Below are 19,851 nucleotides of genomic sequence, written 5' to 3'. Positions count from 1 at the left end.
AGCGAAGTTACGCGCTGAAAGAAAAACTTGATTTTTTGCCTGTTTTAATAAATTTCAAAGTAGGAGCTGAACACCTTCTTATTAAAATATTCATGAGTGCACATTGTGCACTTGGATAAAGTTACATTGCATATCACAAATTTGTTTGATTTTGCATTACAATGGTGAAGTAAAATAACTGCCAACTGATACACACATGCATCAAACAATTCTTTATCTATATTCACACAGAATAGTTGTTGGACTGCAACTTCTGTGATTTTTAAAGCAGAATATTCTCCTATAAAACTATCTGAAGCTGCATAATTTGAATTTTACATCCATCAATTGCCAGAAAATCATATCTTGATGACAACTTTGACACAATTTGGCTCTTTGAATAGATCAAATGCTTTGCTTATATCTGTCAATGGGAACTCATGGGTGAATAGCTCCTGAAGAGGGAACTCCTGTGAAAATGTAAATAAATAGTCCAAATACATTAAATAATTGTGAGACTTTTTCATCAATGTATTAAGCATATTCCAGAAACGATAATGTAGTGTATCTATTGAACTTAAGTGTCTTTCAAGTTTAAAGTACCTCCTTTTGGCATTTGTCAGCTACAATTGAAAGGTCTGACATGGCTTTTAGACCTCCAAAAACAGAACCCTTCTGAGTTCTGCCAGCCAGAATTGCTGTATGATTGAAAGGCACAATAGGTTCATTTGGCGCGCCAATCGTTATTGCTTTACCGGTTCCCTACATAATCCGAAGCAATAATTAGAAGAAGCAAGAATCATATAATTTGATGAAATCAAACAGCTGAATTACTTGACAGAAGTGAAACTAACCATCTTTGTGGCTGCCAAGGATTCACTAATCAAAGACGCAACTCCAGTGCACTCAAAAGAATAATCCACACCAAATCCATCACTCAGTTCCTTCCCCAATTCCGATGGAGGTTTATCAGATTCTTGAGTATTTATAAAATCAGTCATTCCAAAAGCTTTCCCTTTTTCTCTCTTCTTCATCTCATTTGTGTCAATCCCTATTATCTTAGTAGCCTCCAGCATTTTCGCTCCACTTATAGCCTGCATCACAAGGTCATTATCAAAACTCATCAAGGCTCAAAACTAGAAGCAAACTACTCCCTCCATCCATTGATAACTGTTGGATATGTACGACATTTTTCTCACTTCGACAGTTATTGATGGATGGATTGAGTAACTTCCAAACAAATCTATTTGAAGCGTACCCCTAATCCTACAGCACCAAGACTGAAAACAGCAACACTTGATCCACTTTCAACTTGGGCTTCCTTCCAGCAGCTCCATAGCCAGTTGAAAACCCACATGAGATGAAGCTAGCATGGGCTAGATTGATGCCTGGATCAACCTTGAGAAGGTAATTGGCATTGACAACCATGTACTCCGACCACGTTGCACAAGTCCAAGTGTGTTGTAACTTCTTGCCTCTGCAGGACATTCTTGAAGTGTTATCTGGCATCAAGCCAGTAACTCTGAAAGTGTATGTCAGGCAAAGGTTGGTCTTTCCGGAGACACAACTCCGGCAATGTCCACACTCTCCTATATATGCTGGAATCACCATATCCCCTTCTTTAAGATTTTTTACTTCATCTCCAACTGTCTCTACAACACTGCAATTATAAATAGAATTTAAAACCAATTCATCATGTTCATGGACTATCATTGATACAATACAATGCAGTATTTGAATTTGCAATCTATCTTACCCAACTCCTTCATGTCCAGGTACTAGAGGGAAACCATTAACATATGGAGATCCTTGAATGCCTAAAACATCAGTGTGGCAGATGCTAGCACAAAGCATCTTAACTCGAACTTCGCCTGATTTCGGCGGATCAACTTGAATCTCTTCAAGCTTTACTGTCATTCCTAATCCCCAGCACACTGCAGCTGCAAAAAGCAAATAACTTTGCATAATATCATGTTTGAAAGTAACATGAAAATTGATTTCTACATGCATGCTTAATGTTGATATAATGAATTAATGATAAATATTATACCTTTGCATGTAATAACACCCTGTGAAGTGCACATCTTTGTAAGAATTTGCTCAATTTAGAAACCTGCTATGTGTTTTTTTCTAAAGCAAAAGTTTTGGCTGAAAAGAATGGGAAGGTGCAGTTCTAAACTTAAACTAGCAAATCTATATCTATCTATCTATACTTCTATCTTAAAAGCTGGAGGTATGACTGCTGATGTGGCACTCTCTCCTTTATTGTTGCAATTTTTTGCCCCTTATTCGTTTGTATGTTTATATGTCCATATGTTAATATTTTTTTTATGCATGCTCCTCATAGATTCAATGCATGTGTTGTTGACTACTGTCACTTTGAATTTCATTCCTGCTGTTCAACACATCCTGATAATTTTAATGATCATATTTCTTTAGTATACTAATATAATAATATATTATTATTATTATTATTATTATTATTATTATTCATTTCAATGAATCACATATGAGATTTCATCGCAGTTGTTAGTTCGAAAGTCTTGCCATCCCATGTTCTTGTGTGGCTATTTTCAAATAGCTAATTAATAAATTACCTGTTAGTTTAATGTAAATAAATTTAAATCCAATTGTTGGTGGATCTCTCTCATACATTTTTGTGATTAAGAGATTTAAAGTAAAGACTTTTTTATTTTCTTGATTTAAATTTCGATTCGTATTTGCGAAGGCTCAATATTAAATGAAGATAGTATAAAATAAAATGGGTTAGAGGCAAAATACGCCTAAACTTTTAGTACGATCATGAGTTGCTAAAAGTTAGGGTGTTACATATCAGAAATTAAAAAAAAAAAGAACAATGTAAGGAACACATCATATCATGCCAATATCAAGAAAAAAATTCACTATCTCATGATTAACAAAGATTCTAAATTATACAAATCTTATATTTGCATCACCAAATACAACTCACAAAATAAATAAAACGTTACCCCAAACGTAATGGTTGAAAGCAACACTCTAATTTCTCTAATTTCACCCATATTTTCAACCCTAAATTTGTCTATCTTTCTAGCCAGTATTGAGGATGCCTTGCATAAAAATACTTCGAATTTTTTTTGGCTAAACATCTTATTAGACCCTTCCATCCTTCATCGATTTCATCCATCAAAACAAAGTATTTGCAGTCTCTTGTTTGAACAAATAAATAAAACACACCCAAATGTCAACTAAAATTCAAAAATAAATTTCTCGCCTCAACAATAGCAGCACCTAGCCCTTACCGCATGAACCATCTATTAGGCTGCGTTTGTTTGTAGAGACAGGACAGAACATGACACTGAGACGAGACAATAGGATGGAGATACTAAAAATTATCCTTTGTGTATTGTATTTGGATACGTTGGACAAGACACTAATGTAATATCTAGTATTATGTTTGGATACACATGTACAAAACTAAAATATTATATGAAATAACTAAAATAGCCGATAATTTCAAATTTTTTACATCAAATACAAATTAATTTAATAAAAAATGAGAGTACGTAGGAGTACGAGTACAGACGGAACTTAAAAAAAATATTTGAAGAAGCAAAAAATTTTAATAAAAAAATATATTAGTATTTATATTAAAATAAAGTTTATAAATATAATTATTTTTTTTAAATTTATTATTAATATGTAGGAATACGTATGGTTAAGATTAACAAAAATAATAAATGAGTTTGATTAATAAAAAATTTTGTTTAGGTTAATAAGCCCAATTAATTTTAAATAAAAAATTAGTTTTAAAAAAATTCATTTTTACATGAAAAAAATTAGTTTTTCACATAAAAATCTATTTTTATTTAGAAAACCAATTTTTTTTATATAAAAACTGATTTTTCTTTTTAAAAAACTTATTTTTTTTAAATTATATAAAATCAATTACAATTTATAAATTATTTTTTAACATTTTAAAAGATTAATTTTACTTTTGATCATATTTATCTTTCAAAAGTTTCAAGATTAATTATTTTTGTTATTATTTTTATTACAAATTAAATAATATAATACAAGATTAAAATGGTATTGAAGTAAAAACGATAAAAAGAAAAGAATTATGTACCACAATAAAAAAATTCTACAGAAAAGAGAGAGTACATAGAAAATAAAGAGATAGAGAAAGAGCAAGAAGAAGAAAGTATCTCTTTGAGAACAACGCAATAGGAAAAATAAGAAGGGGTAATAGCGGAATAATAAAAAATATCTATGGGCAAAAAGGAAAACAAAATTTATAAAAAAGTCCGTGTCCACTCTTCCAAATCTCGTGTCCATCATTGTCCTTCGTAAAAGAGTGGACACAAAAGTATAAAAAACTGTCTCAAAGACAATATGTCTAGTGTCCATGTCTCTACTTTCAAACACTTTTTAAACAAGTGTTGTCTATGTCCTGCCTTCGAAAACAAACGCTATCTTAGGGTTCGTCATCGTGTCAGACTCCATCAATGCAACCTCTCTCCCACAAAAACATCTGATGTCGAGCTTCTACTCCTTCATCTTATTCAAACTTGAAGAACTATTGCGACTTCCATCATTTACAATAGAGTTAAATATGTGCAAAGACATTCCAAGGGTTACGAGATAATTCTTTCTGACAGTGGGTGCACTTAACACTATATGAAATTCAACAAGATTCTATTTTTGGAGTATAATTGGAATTGAAAAAGATAACTTGCTAGGATTTCGATTTAATACGTAAAACTCTACCCACTTTTATATACCAACGTTCACTTAGACGTAGATAAGATTTTGGAGGATTGGAATGCTACATAGAGTCGGATAACCACCAACCAAGTGCAAATCAAATACAGAATACTTTTGTTACACGAAATGTATCTTGTGTGGATACAAATTCAATTTCGATCATTTATTCATTTTTTAAGGTATGTATAAGATTTTGAATTTTCGAAAATTAAATAATAAGTTATTTTTATTGAATTTAATCAAGATTACTGTTTTTAAGAGATTATTATATTATTTAAATAATTTATTATTTATGATTCAAAACTTTAGAAATTAAAAGATAAAAAGAATTTTATGTGCCTTAATTTAAGTATTTAGATTTATAATTTTATTTTATAAATAAAAAGTTAATTTAATTATTTTTAATTTTTAAATTAAAATATTATTTAAAAAAATTTACAAACTAATAAATAAATAATAATATTTCATTTATATATTATCTAATTTATTTTTAAATAATATAATATTTTAAATATATATTATATAGTATAATTAATTTAGCTGGCACTGTGAGAGCGCATGCAATATGTAACGTGTCAATCCACAGGAATGGGGTGAGCTTATCTGTCAGTTTCTCACAGCCACACTGTTACCTCACTCATCCCCATGACCAACACAAACGGCATCCGGTAACCACAATAACATGTTAAAAAATATTAGAGAATTATTAAAAGAAAAATATTAGAGAATTAACAAATTTTGTAATTTATAATTATTAATAATATTTTTAATAATGTAAAAATTTATTCAATAATATAAGATTATTTATTTTTTTGTTAATTAAGTATTGATTAAATTTTAATAAAAATATTGATTGTTAAATTTTTTTTATTAAAATTTATTATTTTTAATTATTAATATTTTAAAATATAAAATAAAATAAATTATTAAATAATTAAACTAAATAAATTATATTTAAAAAATTAAATTTAAAATTAAATAATAATAAAAAACAATTAATTTAAGTGGTCCTAACATTTTCTCCAACATACATATCATCCGTCACCCTTCTTTCCCATCCCTTTAATAATTATTATTCTCATGCTCATCCAAAAATTACACAAATACTCATACTCCATCTTCCTCATAAGAATGACACAGATAGTGGATCTATGCGCAAGTTAAAAAAAGAGAGATCTATCATCTATCACTGGACATGGAAGCACTGCTGATAAGATCACCGGCGATGACGTTGACGATACTCCTGGTCACCGTGACTTCCTTATCCATCGGTGCGGAATCGTACAGGGGAATGGTTGGGGGCAGGAAGGAGATCGAGAACGTGAAGGGGAACGAGGAGGTTCAGGAGCTTGGGAAGTTCTCGGTGGATGAGTACAACCAGAGGCTGAAGCTGAAGAAGGAAGAGGAGGAAGGGTTAGAATTCGTGGAGGTGGTGGGGGCGGAGTCGCAGGTCGTTGCTGGGATCAAGTACTACCTCAAGATCTCTGCCATTCAGAATGGATCTCCAAGGATGTTCGATTCAGAAGTGGTGGTCAAGCCATGGCTCCGTTGCAAGAAGCTTCTCAATTTCGCTCCTACTTCTCAGTGAGATCACTAGCTTTTTAGCTAGTAGAGCGCATGTTTGTATGTGCTTATTATTAGGTTAATTAATTAGAATTAACTCATATAATAGTAGTGCTGACACATGCATGCCTACTAATTAATCACGAGTCGTACTTGTCATGTGTGGCCGCTGTGGATCGGAGTATGTGGATCAATGTTCATAAATAAATGGTATTATAAACTAATAACATGTTATATATTTGTATTACTCGAATCTAATGTACTCACCCATCTGTAGTGAGCTTTTTTTGTTGTATTTATTTTGTTGTGTGTGGACCAACAATAATATAGTTTGCTATTTTTCTCTTCGTCACCGGTATAAGAGGCTGATTTGTTCGGATATGAAAGTATAGTGTGAGTTGTGCCTGCTTATGGAGGTTTGTTGTGTTAGACACGGATGTGGCGGCTTGGGTTTTAAATTTTATGCAGAGGACCGTCCGATTTATATGTTGATGAAGATGGGACACAAATTTGGACGGCCTGATTTGTGTGTGACGGAAAAATTGAATTTGGGATGAATGAAATCGGATCGTCTGATTACAAGGGAGCTAACTTTTTTTTTTAACCGTTGATCAACCGAATCGGAGGGTAAATTTCTGGAGTGAAATCGGACCAACCGATTTCTTGACCTTATATATATGTATACATTCAGCCCGTGAGCTAGTTGCAGATCTCTTTTCTCTTCTTCCTCTTCACTAAACCTTCTTTCTTCAGCAGCCGAGAGCTCCAACCGATTTCTTTACCTTATACATATCTGTATACAGTCAGCCCGAAACCTAGTTGCAGATCTCTCTTCTCTTCTTCCTCTTCACTAAACCAGATCTCTCTTCTCTTCTTCCTCTTCACTAAACCTTCTTTCTTCAGCAACCGAGAGCTCGTTCTCTCCTCCTTCTTCAGCAGTCGAGAGCTCGTTCTCGAGAGCTCGTTCTCTCCTCCTGGCTGGAGAGTCATTTCTGAGCTTTAGATTATTTTTAAGTGAAGAATAGAATGGATGATAGAGTTATGTTGAAAGTGTATTATTTTGGTCAAATTTTATTACAAACAGTTGAAGGAGTGAAATTTGTATGTGAGAATCCATTAGATATTGTTATTCCATTTACAATCTCATTTGAAGAATTAAAAGGTGTGATTTCTGAGAAGATAGATTTTCAAATGTCAAGGAAAGTGTCATGTATTTTATATAGGTATCCTATATTGGTATTTGGTAGATTTGTTCAATTTCAAACCAAATATATAACTGATGAAGCAAGCATGCAAGAGATGTTTTCCATGTATATTAAAAGTCGTTCTCAAATATTGTTCATTGAGTTGTACATTCAGTTCGAACAATCTGAAGCAGATCGAAATATTGAACAGGAAGATTATGATAGTGATAGTGAGGAAGAGTTTGAAAGCAACTACGAAGCCGTTGGTGTAGATAGAGACGAAGATCAAGCTGATGGCACTGTGGAGGCAGAAGTGGTAAATGCACTAGCAAACCAACATCGGTTTGAGGAACCATTTTCCATGCGTGCGCTAGATTTGGAGGCTATGCATGCACCAGAGTTTCCTGAATATATGAATTCAGGTTCATAATTTGAATATTTTTATGAAACATTAAAATTATGTTGTTCATTATATTATTGATGGATTAAGTAATTACATGACATGTGAAAATATAATTAGTTAGCATTTGTATATGTCTTTATTTAGTTAAATTTAAGAGAAGGTTGTGTTTTATTATTTATTTAGTTAATATTAATTAGCATTTATTTATGTATTTACATATTTCTTTGATGTTGTGATAATTAGATGATTTAGTAAACATTTATTCAGGATATGTATAAATTTAAGATAATTTAAGAATGATTTATAATTTATTGACAGATTTGTTTGTGGCGGATGGTGAATTTGCCATGGGAATGGAATTTAGCTCCAGAGAAGCAGTCATTGTGGCGATAAAAGATTATGCCATCCGTAGAGGTGTAGATTATCGGGTGTATGAGTCGAAACCGTTGACATTTTATGCCAAGTGTACACAATATGGGTCAGGTTGTGATTGGCTGATCAAGGTTTGTATGATCCGTAGAAAGTACTGTTGGGTTATAAGGAGGTATAATGGTAGTCACACTTGTACCAGAGCCACCATTTCTCAAGAACATTCGAAACTGGATTCTAACACAATTGCAGAAGCAATAAAGCCGTTAGTAGAGCATGACCCCTCTTTGAAGGTGAAATCAGTTATTGCGGAAGTACAGTCAAAGTTCAACTACACAATCAGTTATCGGAAAGCATGGTTGGCAAAACAAAAAGCGGTAGAAAAAATATTTGGGGGTTGGGAAGCATCGTACGAAACTTTGCCGATATGGTTTGAGGCCATGTGTCACAAGGAGCCATCAGCTTTTGTTCACTTTGAAACTATGCCTGTATATCAGGGTGATGACTTGGTTACTGATATCCGAGTATTACATCGAGTCTTCTGGAGTTATTACCCTTGTATTAGAGCATTCAGACATTGCAAACCAGTTGTCCAGATAGATGGGACACATTTATATGGAAAATATAAGGGTTGTCTGTTAGTTGCAGTTTCACAGGATGGTAACAACAACATCGTACCTATTGCATTTGCGATCGTGGAGGGAGAGACTTCTGACGCGTGGCACTTTTTTCTCAGTAACTTGCGACAACATGTGGTGACTCGGGATGGTGTTGGACTTATTTCTGACAGACACGATTCCATCAGTTCAGCTATTTCCCGTAGTAACGGAGCTTGGTCCCCTCCTAGAGCCTTTCACATGTTCTGCATCAAAAATATAGAGTCGAACTTCTTGAGGAAGTTCGGGGCACCATACTTGCAAAAGCTCATCGTCAACATAGGTAAATATGCATAGACTAAAGTTGTTATTGTTAGAATTAATTGTGATGAATCTCATTTTCACTTGGTATTTCTGCATATCTGTATTATATCGTAGGATATTCGAAGACGGTACGCGAATACGATTTACATTACCAGCGTTTACGAGAAAGGGGTGAGGCTTACACCCAATGGTTAAACTGTATTCCACGTGAACAGTATGCGTTGGCATTCGACGGTGGTTACCGATGGGGTCATATGACCATGAATCTGGTGGAGTGCATCAATTCAGTCTTGAAAGGTGCTCACAATCTCCCTGTGACTACACTAGTAAAGGAAACCTTTCACAAGCTTAATGAGTTGTTTACCAGGAAAAGAGCTGAGGCTGAGGATCGCATTAGTGCTGGTCATATTTTTTCTGAGCATGTGACCTCAAAATTGCATGCAAACCAACGTGCATCAGGGAATATCCAGGTTAATTGTTTTGACAGGCAGAGCCAGGTATTTGAAGTGCGTGAGATGCCTAGTGGGGTGGAGTATAATGTTGACTTAGGTCGTCAACGGTGTGACTGCGGCGAATTTCAACTGGACCGGATTCCATGTCGACATGTATTTGCTTGTTGTGCGAACCAACGATTAGATTGGCAAGTGTATGTTCATGAAGTTTATAAGATGGACCAAGTTCGAAGAGTATACAGAGCTAGGTTTAGGCCTCTAGGGGATCCCGCAACATGGCCTGCTTATCATGGACCTCGATTTGTACCAAATCCATCCCTCAGACGAGTTACAAAAGGTCGCCCAAAAATGACACGCTTCTTGAATGAAATGGGCACTCGAATGTTGCATGCTCCTAGGCGTTGTAGACAATGTGGTGGTGAGGACCACAATCGTAGTAGATGCCGCCAATGTGAAGGTGCCAGTGCCGATCCTACTGGGCAGTAGACTTATGTTATATTTGCATTATGTCATTTGTATTTTTATATTTGTATCAGCAACTACTCTAATATTTTTATATTTGCATATTTCATTCAGCAACTACTCTACTACATTTGTATCTTTATATTTGCATCAGCAAATACTATATCACAAATCCATTATCATAATACATCAGCAAGTAAAGTATTACATTTGAAATTTTAAATCTGAATAAACAAGTATTCTACTACATTCTCATTGTCCACTTAACATAATTAGAAGAACTAAAGCTAAAGACATACTATTTTTTCATTGTCCATTTTACATCCTTCACAAAATTTTTGTATTTTTTGGCTACCTTGTTGAACGCAAACGGGATATATCGACTTGTGCTACACCGTGGAGGATTGGTTCTAAGATCGTAGCCCTTGCCTTTATCTAAATAACTCTAATGTCACATTAATATTTAGCATTAAATTAATATACCAACTTTAATGAACATAATTATTAATTAACTCAATAAATTTATCCTTATTCCTTAACAATCTTTCCTTAAACGACAGACTTAAATGGATTGAAGGGGTAAAGAAATTACTCTTATTACTCTTAAATCCGTTTGGATTTGCATAAAGCCATGGATATTGGATACTGTTTCTTATTTGTTTTTCTTTTGGACAATATATCAATATAGGGTATTAATCAATCAAGCTTAAGAAAGCTATGCACATACATATATACGGGACCATCCAAAGGTCATTATTTTTTTTCTTTAATTTCATATGCTTTATTTAATCTTTCTTACGGCCAAGTATGGCACCCCTAAAAAGACAAAAAATTTTCGTATCCAATGAATTAATTGTTTTTATCTTGTGTTGACAAATGAATAATATATTTGAGAGGCATTGCTATTGTAGTTACAATTGGATATCACAAAGGTCTCTTTTTATGTTAGAATGTATCTCATCTCAGGTGAAGAGCTTTCCAGAAAGCAGGCTATTCAAGAATCGACAATTAGAAAATTAAGAACTCAGGTATGTAGCTTATTTGCTGCATTATTTATTTAAAAATTTATATTTTGTTGTTCTTACATCTACTAATCTATGTTTTATTTATTTATTTTTATTTTAAAAAATAGATTAGAGAACTTAAGGAGGAGAAGAAAGATTTGGCTACTAAACTTTAGGTTATTGAACGATGAAATATTTTCTTAAAATTTTTATTACCTTTGTAATAATTCAATAAGCAAACAATTTTAGAGATACAAATTTCATGCATTATATCTTTAGTATAGAACTGATTCCTTAAACTTTACTATTTGAGCTTAGTTCTTTTAGTTGTTCGTCCCCTTGCCAAATGTTTCCTCTATGATATAATAATTAATCTAAATGAAGCCCTGTCTTATTCCATGTAGTTTTTAAACAGCCATAACTTTTAAGATATTTATGATTTATGGGGTGCTACCAGTTTAACTTTTTTTAGCAAAAATTGTTACAATGCTAATGTCAACCAGTTCTTTAATTGCTGTTAATCCAGACAGAAGAGAATAAATTAGAAAGTATCAAAAGGGACAAGATGGCTGCTGAGTAGTTGTTACAAGAAACAATGAGAAACATCAAGCATAGCTATTTTTATGGATTATCTCTATGTAAAACTTGTAGAATTCAATTTTTGAATTACATTGTTACTATTTTTGTACAACTTATAGAATTGAGTTTAGATTTGTTGAAATATAATGACATCTATTATTTGGTTGGTAGACACATAAATTATCTATAATAGAAATAATTTTTGTAATAATTAATAAAAAAAAGCTTTAATGTTAAAGAGATTATGACATTTTAAAAGTCACTAAATATAGAAAAAGCTGTTACAAGAATTAATAATTTAGTAATGGTTTCAAATTGAAAAACCGTAACTAAAAATATTATAACGGTTTAAATAGTCACTAAATATACTTAAAAGCTTTCTTAGTAGTAATACAGTGACGGTTTTAAATCGTCACTAAAAATTTCATGATGGTTTAAAAAATCCTAAAATATAAGAAAAATTATCACAGGAGTTAGTAATTTAACGACAATTTCAAAACGTCACAAAATACAATATAAAAACACCTTGACAAGTGTTGCAAATTATTGACGGTTTTACACTTTAAAAACCATCACTATGTCAGGTGGCAACGCTCAAATCCATTACGTTTTTTTTAACCGTCGCAAAAACACTTAGTGACGGTTAAAACCGTCGCCAAGCATTAAATAAAAACGTCGCAAAAATGCTGTTTTGCTGTAGTGAACAGTAACAAACAAACAACTTATCTACTATTATTATATTAATAACAATAACTAATTATTATATGTATATATTTAAAACATAATTATACCGGTGACCACTCAGATAAAGACACCTATTTCATCTTTTGCTAAAGATATTTTCATGTTGTGTTTTAACTGGTTTCCGTATAATTTATTCGGTGTTCCTCATCACATATTATTAAATTTCTCAAAAGATTTTCTTTCCAAAAATAATAAAAAATATTTAATTTGGACTAAAACAAAAAAAGTAATAGATTAACTATTAGATTTTTTTTAATTATTTATATATAAAAATAGATCACATATATATATATATATATATATATATATAACAAGCTCAAGCCTCTTAAAATTTTTACAAATAAAAAAATAATTAATTTATATTCGTAGAATATATAAAATAATTACTATATTATTTTTATATTATAGATTAAAATTCACTAATTTAAATTTTCTTTTCATTTTTAATATAAGCATTAGATATAAATAAAATTTTTATAACTAAATGTAGTGTAACAAAATATATATATATAGTATTAATTAGTTCTTAAAAGATTCTAAAAAATAGTTTCTTTCATTTTAGTAAAATAACTATTTATTAAAGTAGACAAATTAATTATTTTCTTCTCATATATAGTTTTTTTAAGACATAAAAGTAATTAATTAGGACACTGGGTAAGATAATTAAAGTTACTATTTCATTAAATTTTTAATTTAAAGAGAAATCCTAGTTAATTTTGGTATAGAAATTTTGAATTTAAAAATATTGATAAAAATTATGTTGAATTTTGATTTATTTTATTCTCATTTAAATTAATCACTACATAAGTTAAAGTTCTGTTTTGAAGTTATATTCGATATTTAATCTGATTTTTAAAGTTTCAATTTACTTAGTTTAATTTTTTAACTTAGGTATCCGTGACTTATATTAGGGTTTTAAGTGTTTAGTTGAAAAAAAATTAAGGTAAAAAAATTCAATTGTCACATCAAATAGTCGCTAGAACGTATAATGCAGCAGTCGTTACTCCATCTCAGCATGTCGTTAACGATTTTGTGAGACTGCGACTAAAATAAGATTAAGAACCAATGTGAGTCATAACTATTAAGTTGGGGGACTAAATTGAGTAAATCAAAATTTTTGAAAATAGATTGAAATATGAACATAATTTCAGAGACCAATAACTATTATCTCTTTGTTGACAATTAAGTTGTTTTAATGGTAATTAAGATCTGGTAATGATTTATAATAAAAAAAGCATTCTTTTGCAACAATGAACCTACAGTAATAGTTAGGGGTGTTCATAGATTAGATCATATCCATAAATCCACAGTATTTATCCGTATCTGATCTGTAATTTGGGAATATGATATGATCTGTAAGATGATCGAATTGGATCGAATCGGATCCACACTCTAATCAGATAGAAGTAAATATGTTTAAAAAAGTAACAAAAAAAATTATTGACTTTTTTTATAAAAATAAATTTTTTAATATTTTTATTTTATGGATATATTTGATATCTGATCCAAACATAAAATGTGCAAATATTGAATTTGATCTAATGAGTTTAGTGCGAATTGGATCGAAATTTCAGCCATATCCGATCTATGAACACCCCTAACAATAATAACTAAAAAATTATAATGATTATATTTTTAACTAAGAGGAAGGGGCAAAAAAAAAAGTACTAAATACAAGAATATTTAATCAAATATTAAAAAAAATTTTACTTTAAAACAGTTGGACTTTTTTTGCTCATATATATATATATATATATATATATATATATATATATATGATAATTGTTTTATATATCAGACAAATATAAACGTTTTTTTTTTGTGAGTCTAAGAAAGGTTTTGTAAGTCTCTAATCTTGTTATCGATTTTTGTAATGTTAGCTCTTATATTATCAATTTGATTCATATATAATTCGGATGATAAATTATTTGGTGACGTGCTTCCTTTTTTACTGTGATATACTTGTTTATTATTATTACTATTATTATTATTATTATTATGTACATTAAAAAGTAACAGGCCAAATTATTGCCATAACATAATAGAAGTATAGAAGTTTATCATTATTCTCTAATGGAGGAAACAAAATTCTTTTCAATAATTTATTTAACGTTTAGTAGAATAAAAATAATATTTATTAGAATAAATTTTAGTACGAGTTTAATATTTTTATTCATCATAAAATATTTATAGAATTACTCGTAGACACAACTAGAAAATGGATTAATACAGACAAATTTACAGACAGATTTAGTCTTTATTATAGACGGATTTTTGGTTATGGACGAAATTACCGACGGATTTTGTCCCTCTGTAAAAGTCTCGTCGTAAATTATTTACCGATAGATTTTTTTCTGTCGGAAAATTACCGACGGATTTTTACCAGTTACCGACAGATTTTCTCTGTAAATTTTCCATCCATTTTCCGAAGGCGACAAACTTTTCGACGGATTTTCCGTCGATAATTACAGACGGAAAATCCGTCTGCAATTACAGACGGATTTTCTGACCGATTTTTCGTCTGTAATTAGAGACGGATTTTCCGACGAATTTTCTGTCTGTAATTTGAATCTTGGAAAATCATCTCACACTCTGATTACAGACACAAAATCTGTTTGTAAATTCGTTAGTAAGGTAAAATAGAATTTTTTATTTTTCCAATTACAAAATAAACTTGTTCTCATACAAAATAAATATAAATTTAATACAATTTTTTATCTAATTTGTATTGGAATATTTATAATATTTCAAAAAATAAACAAATTCATCGTATTATCAAACCAAAAGAAAAGTACTATAAACAAGCAAGTCAATAAACAAAATGTATTGATCATCAAATATAATTCCCAGTATATTGTTCAATCATACTAAAACTATTTCATTGCAAGGATCCTGATTCTTCATCAGTTGAGCTTGAGCAGAAGCGAATGTGTTTATTCACCGAGCAACCTCCAACTCTTGTGTCGCTGAAATACGCAGTGGTCGCCTTCAGTTTTCCATTTAAGTGAACTTTCTCCACCTAGAATCATTGATATAACTTGAGTCTTAAGTCAACTTAAACATCATATAACCTGTATAAACTCTAGTTGATGATAGACAAAGACTTACCACATCATACAACATAATAATGATTCATGAGAATATATATGCTACTTTTGATATTATGTTACAACCCTTTGAGCATTATGTTAACCTTTTTTTGTTTTTTCAATAGGCAAAAAGTTGAAATTTACCTCTAGTGACCATGGTGGACTGGCAGATAGAGATAACTCTGCCAATTGATTGAGATCTACATTTCTTGGAAGGAACATTACAACTTTGGAAGCAATCTCCTTCGCAAGATTGAACATAATAAATCTGCACAGAAGCGCATTGAGTCAAATAGGAAAGCAAAAAAAGTTACACAACAAATTAGAAGATAAGGAACAAATTATGATTTTTTTTTCCTTAAAAAACCACTTTCTACCAAAAAAATATTTTATAATATGCATAGAGTCGTCAATGAGTCACAGAAGAGAGGAATATTATGCCTCACACATGGTCGCATGTTCTACTCAATAATATTCATTCATTGTATTATTTGTATGTACACTTGTACAGTTCAAAAGGACAATACAATCCAACAGCCTCTTTTTATCCATTGCATCTTTCACCTACATATTCATTTCAAAATGTATGTGCTTTATTTAACAAAGGGAAATAGTTTTTAAAAATGAAAACAGTTAATTATTTAATTTCCAAATCCAGGTGATATATGAAAATTTAATTAATAGGATAGTAGATCTTAGGCTAAACTATCTATTATGGTCAATTAATACCTCAGTTTCAAGTAACGGCTTGGACAAAATAGCTTGGAACCTTCCTTGAAAAGCTTCATTTATTTTAGCTTGGACAAAATAGCTTCATCTACTAAGAAATTGCCTTCTCAATCATCTCTGCTCCAATAAATTCTGTGATTCCAACAGTAGTAGCCATGTTTGATGTTTCTTCTCTGCTTTGCATGCTTGGTTTCTTCAATTTCATCTTTCTAAGAAGTTAGAACCCTGGTTTCATTCAAAACAGTAGAATTCATCTAATGTTCACATGACATTTGTTAATGAGACTATGTGATATTATAAGTCAGAAGAAGAATGAGGGAACTGGCCTAGAAAACACTTGCTTCTTAGGTAAAAAACTATATACTCACCAAATGCTTATGCCATGTCATTCCTAAGAGGCCATCTCTGTCAGTGAATGCACGTTCATCCATCATAAGTCTATCATTCACATCTCTCACTTTCATTTGGTATTCTTTCCATGTTCTCCAACCTTTACTTGCTTCTATTTCCTGAACAAAAAGAAAAACAAAAGAAAAGAAAAGAAAACACTTTATTATATGATAGTTGTTATTTTAAGAACTTTTGTTTGTTTTAAGTTTAAACTTGGCCAAATGATACCTTTCTCTGGTCATTTATCTTGATTGCTGCTGTCTCAAGCTCCTTGATTGACTTCAATATAGGAGACAAATTCATGCCTTTATTTGAAATCTCATCTTCCAAGTTCTTCACATTAAGCTGTGATTCAAACATTTTGGTTTCATGAATGTCTTTATAAAATTCAGTTACAACGATCCTTATCTCATAATGTGAGGTCGGCTACATAGATTATATGGCACTATATTGCCACGTTGAATTCAGTGACAACAGTCTGAGTGTAAAAAGTACAAAGTTAACACACCGGGAGCTCCTTAGCATAGGATTGATAATCAAAAGGATTATCAATAGGTAAGAACTCCTCGTCTGCTAGCCATAATGCTACTAGACCCCAAACACTTGCAGCTGTTTTCCACAACAGAACCAATTGTCATTCAAGTGAATTAAGTATATGTAGTTATAGTTTCTCTTGTGGTTTCTATAGTCCCTTCACCTATTCTTTCGCATAAAGTATGAAATGACATAGATCCTGTTACCACTTGTTAGGATTTGATTCGATTCAATGCGGAGAAAAATTCTTGTATCAAATAAGGTCATGAAGTGTCAAACATGATAACAGAACTTTTCCATTTGTAACACTATGTGTATATGTTGTGATTTGTGAATATACTAATTGCGGAAAAGTTAACATATTTTAACCTGTAGTTGTATATTTAATTATTAAATTCTTAACTCTTCAAGAAACATTTTGATATCATTAGAGTTAACTGAGATAGAGTTTAATGTGACATAAACTGAAAAAGGAAATTGAATGTCACCAACCTGCAACATGCCTATGAAACATAAGATCTCCAAATTTCTGCATCCAGATGAAATCATCATACAGTGAGTGGTATACTGGATAATCTGCAGAGAGAGTATTATTAATGCATCCGAATCTTAATGATTAAATTAATATGTTATGTACCTCCTCCAAAGGCTATATCAATTGATGGAATTTTCACATGCTGCACAAAAGGTTTATAATCTGATCCTCCACCACCTAATCTTCCAATCTTTTCATGTAAAGAAATAGTTCATGATTATATATAAATGTTCAAGTTATGCTGCTATTTTAAAGTTCAATCAATCACATACTGATCACTGGCCAATTTGTTGAAACTGAAAGCGTAGTAAATTGCATGCTTCTACTTTACTAATTTTTTGACAATTGCAATATGCTTACCAAAGGAGAGGTGCTAGAACTAGTCCAAGTTTCATAAAGGCTCTGTGATGAGTTATCTGGGTCTGTGACCTAAATAAGAGCCAATATTTAACAATAGCTCCAAGTGCAGATTTCTACGGAGTGGCTCCAATTAGTTTTCCGCCATAAGTTATGACTCCTTCTCCTTCCCAAACCTATTTCATGAATTCAAGGAAAAATCATACTAGTCTAGAAACAATAACAGGGCCAGAGCTTATATGACAGAGCTTAATTGAAGATGGTGACAGGATAATTTTGAGTAACCAAAAATGCAGTCTCATTATACGACCTTAGAACAGTAACCACAACCAAATCAACGATCATTAACGACTCCAAGAGCCTTCAATTTTTCAGATTCAGGCCAAATCAAATGCAGAATTTTCACTACTCAGCAACAATTCAGCAAAGCTAGCAGCAGAAAATTCAATAATCACATATCTCCAATTTTGGAATTCAGATTCAGAATATAAAATTGCAGAATAAGAGTCTACAATAGCAAAAGCTTTAGAATCAGCAAGGAATCCAAAACTTACAGAAGAAGTTCACATCAAAGGAGAAGAAGGAGACTCATCAGATTTTAATTTTACATTTTAACCTCAACAACAAACAAAATCAACAGAGCTGGCAGATCGAGCAATAATTCAGCATTCGTCTTTGTCTATTTATGCAGAAAACGAAGAAGAAGCAACAGATTTGGCTGAAGAAGAAGAATTAGCTTTCAATTTTGAATTTCAACCAGTATAATCAAGAGCAATTTCAGTTCGAGCAGGATTCCAAAATTCAATTCCAAAACTGCAATCAAAATTATCTCTCATTCCAGAACACACAAGAGAAGAACACCTGGATCTACATTTGGCGCATTTGGAGGAAACGGCTCGGGCCGAGCTGAGGAGGAAGTTTCCATCCAGGGCGGCAGAGTAGCAGCGGAGGGGTTGAATTGCCCACCGCCAAAGCCACCTTACTTGTTTACAAAGGCTGTGGTTGGCTGCGCGACAGCCAGCGGCGCCGTCGCAAAGTTGGAGGGAGATGACACCGTGCATGAAGGAGGCGGATGGGCCCCGAGCGGTGAGAACGACGACGACGTGACTACCTCCGCGACCACCAGAGGCAGAAATCTTCCTTGAAGGATGAAAACCAGTGGATGAGGATAACCAGCGAATGGCCGTTGCTGAGGTCAGTGATGAGATTATTGTGCGACGCGAGCGGCGGCGGCAGCGGTGAAAGAAGCTCGTGGACGGTGAGAGAGCGTGGACGGAGAGAGGAAGAAGCTCTTCACTTGTGTGGAGTGTGGAGTATGAATGGAGCTCGAGAGACTAGGGTATATGTTCATTTGATTACAGATGAATTTTTCGTGTAACTATTTTTTACGAAAAAAATTAATTTTTTTTGATAGAATTATCTACGGATTTTTTTTTTGTCTATAATTTATGCTAATTTATTTTTTTTATTTTTTGACAAAAATATTTATCTAAAATTCTGTCTGTATTTTCGTGGGATAAAATTTGTCGAAAATATCCGTCTGTAATGACTAGTTTTTTAGTAGAGAGATAAATTTTAGAAAAAAGAAAAAAAGCATGATTTTTAATTTTACTTTTTAAATAAATTTTATTTTTAATTTTAAAATAAAATTTAATTTATTTTTTAATAATATTAATTTTTTACCATATATAATTATTCAATTATTTTTTAATCATATATAAATAAATTACTCTTAATAAGACTTTTTTTGTGTTATTCAATTATCTTTTTTAAAAAAATTAATTATTAAAATAATTAAATTTTTCACTACAA

At 31.7% G+C, this 19,851-nt stretch overlaps 3 protein-coding genes and 1 pseudogene across 10 annotated transcripts; 2 read left to right on the top strand and 2 right to left on the bottom strand.

Annotated features, from left to right (window-relative positions):
- Nucleotides 1-88: 88 nt before the first annotated feature.
- Nucleotides 89-2,158, bottom strand: LOC130968570 (alcohol dehydrogenase 1-like; annotated as a pseudogene).
- Nucleotides 2,159-5,778: 3,620 nt separating this feature from the next.
- Nucleotides 5,779-6,659, top strand: LOC130969637 (cysteine proteinase inhibitor B-like). Its single transcript, XM_057895462.1, has one exon. The coding sequence runs from the start codon at nucleotides 5,921-5,923 to the stop codon at nucleotides 6,311-6,313; it is 393 nt and encodes a 130-aa protein (XP_057751445.1). The 5' UTR covers nucleotides 5,779-5,920; the 3' UTR covers nucleotides 6,314-6,659.
- A 333-nt stretch (nucleotides 6,660-6,992) lies between these two features.
- LOC130970115 (uncharacterized) lies at nucleotides 6,993-10,265 on the top strand. Its single transcript, XM_057896102.1, has 3 exons — nucleotides 6,993-7,894; nucleotides 8,194-9,183; nucleotides 9,279-10,265. The coding sequence occupies exons 1-3, from the start codon at nucleotides 7,315-7,317 to the stop codon at nucleotides 10,100-10,102; spliced, it is 2,394 nt and encodes a 797-aa protein (XP_057752085.1). The 5' UTR covers nucleotides 6,993-7,314; the 3' UTR covers nucleotides 10,103-10,265.
- A 5,373-nt stretch (nucleotides 10,266-15,638) lies between these two features.
- LOC130970306 (probable glutamate carboxypeptidase LAMP1) lies at nucleotides 15,639-19,340 on the bottom strand. 8 transcript variants are annotated; one of them, XM_057896351.1, is made up of 10 exons: nucleotides 18,594-19,340; nucleotides 18,350-18,468; nucleotides 18,043-18,215; nucleotides 17,785-17,872; nucleotides 17,640-17,676; nucleotides 17,122-17,222; nucleotides 16,842-16,958; nucleotides 16,592-16,732; nucleotides 16,224-16,448; nucleotides 15,639-15,762 (listed from the first exon to the last, which is right to left on the bottom strand). In XM_057896351.1, exons 5-9 carry the CDS (start codon nucleotides 17,659-17,661, stop codon nucleotides 16,425-16,427), a joined length of 405 nt encoding a protein of 134 aa, XP_057752334.1. In that variant the 5' UTR covers nucleotides 17,662-17,676; nucleotides 17,785-17,872; nucleotides 18,043-18,215; nucleotides 18,350-18,468; nucleotides 18,594-19,340; the 3' UTR covers nucleotides 15,639-15,762; nucleotides 16,224-16,424. The 8 variants fall into 8 exon arrangements, with proteins under 8 accessions (XP_057752334.1, XP_057752333.1, XP_057752330.1 ...); XM_057896350.1 differs by having other exon boundaries at nucleotides 18,043-18,468; XM_057896347.1 differs by lacking the exon at nucleotides 17,785-17,872 and having other exon boundaries at nucleotides 17,640-17,723.
- Nucleotides 19,341-19,851: the final 511 nt, after the last annotated feature.

This window comes from Arachis stenosperma, chromosome 3, assembly GCF_014773155.1.
Source record: "Arachis stenosperma cultivar V10309 chromosome 3, arast.V10309.gnm1.PFL2, whole genome shotgun sequence".
Lineage (NCBI taxonomy): Eukaryota > Viridiplantae > Streptophyta > Magnoliopsida > Fabales > Fabaceae > Arachis > Arachis stenosperma.
The sequence above is the reverse complement of the archived record's forward strand: the minus strand, read 5'-3'. Positions and strand labels throughout refer to the sequence as shown.

Bases quoted from the DNA above. Each gene is read 5' to 3' on its own strand.
- LOC130969637 (XM_057895462.1), top strand. From the start codon at position 5,921: ATGGAAGCACTGCTGATAAGATCACCGGCGATGACGTTGACGATACTC.
- LOC130970115 (XM_057896102.1), top strand. From the start codon at position 7,315: ATGGATGATAGAGTTATGTTGAAAGTGTATTATTTTGGTCAAATTTTA. The intron at 7,895-8,193 runs GTTCATAATTTG...ATTTATTGACAG, and splicing joins TCCTGAATATATGAATTCAG to ATTTGTTTGTGGCGGATGGT. The intron at 9,184-9,278 runs GTAAATATGCAT...ATTATATCGTAG, and splicing joins AAAGCTCATCGTCAACATAG to GATATTCGAAGACGGTACGC.
- LOC130970306 (XM_057896347.1), bottom strand. From the start codon at position 17,682: ATGCAGAAATTTGGAGATCTTATGTTTCATAGGCATGTTGCAG. The intron at 17,223-17,639 runs GTTGGTGACATT...TGTGGAAAACAG, and splicing joins GTTTCATAGGCATGTTGCAG to CTGCAAGTGTTTGGGGTCTA. The intron at 16,449-16,591 runs GTGAGTATATAG...GAATGAAACCAG, and splicing joins TGACATGGCATAAGCATTTG to GGTTCTAACTTCTTAGAAAG.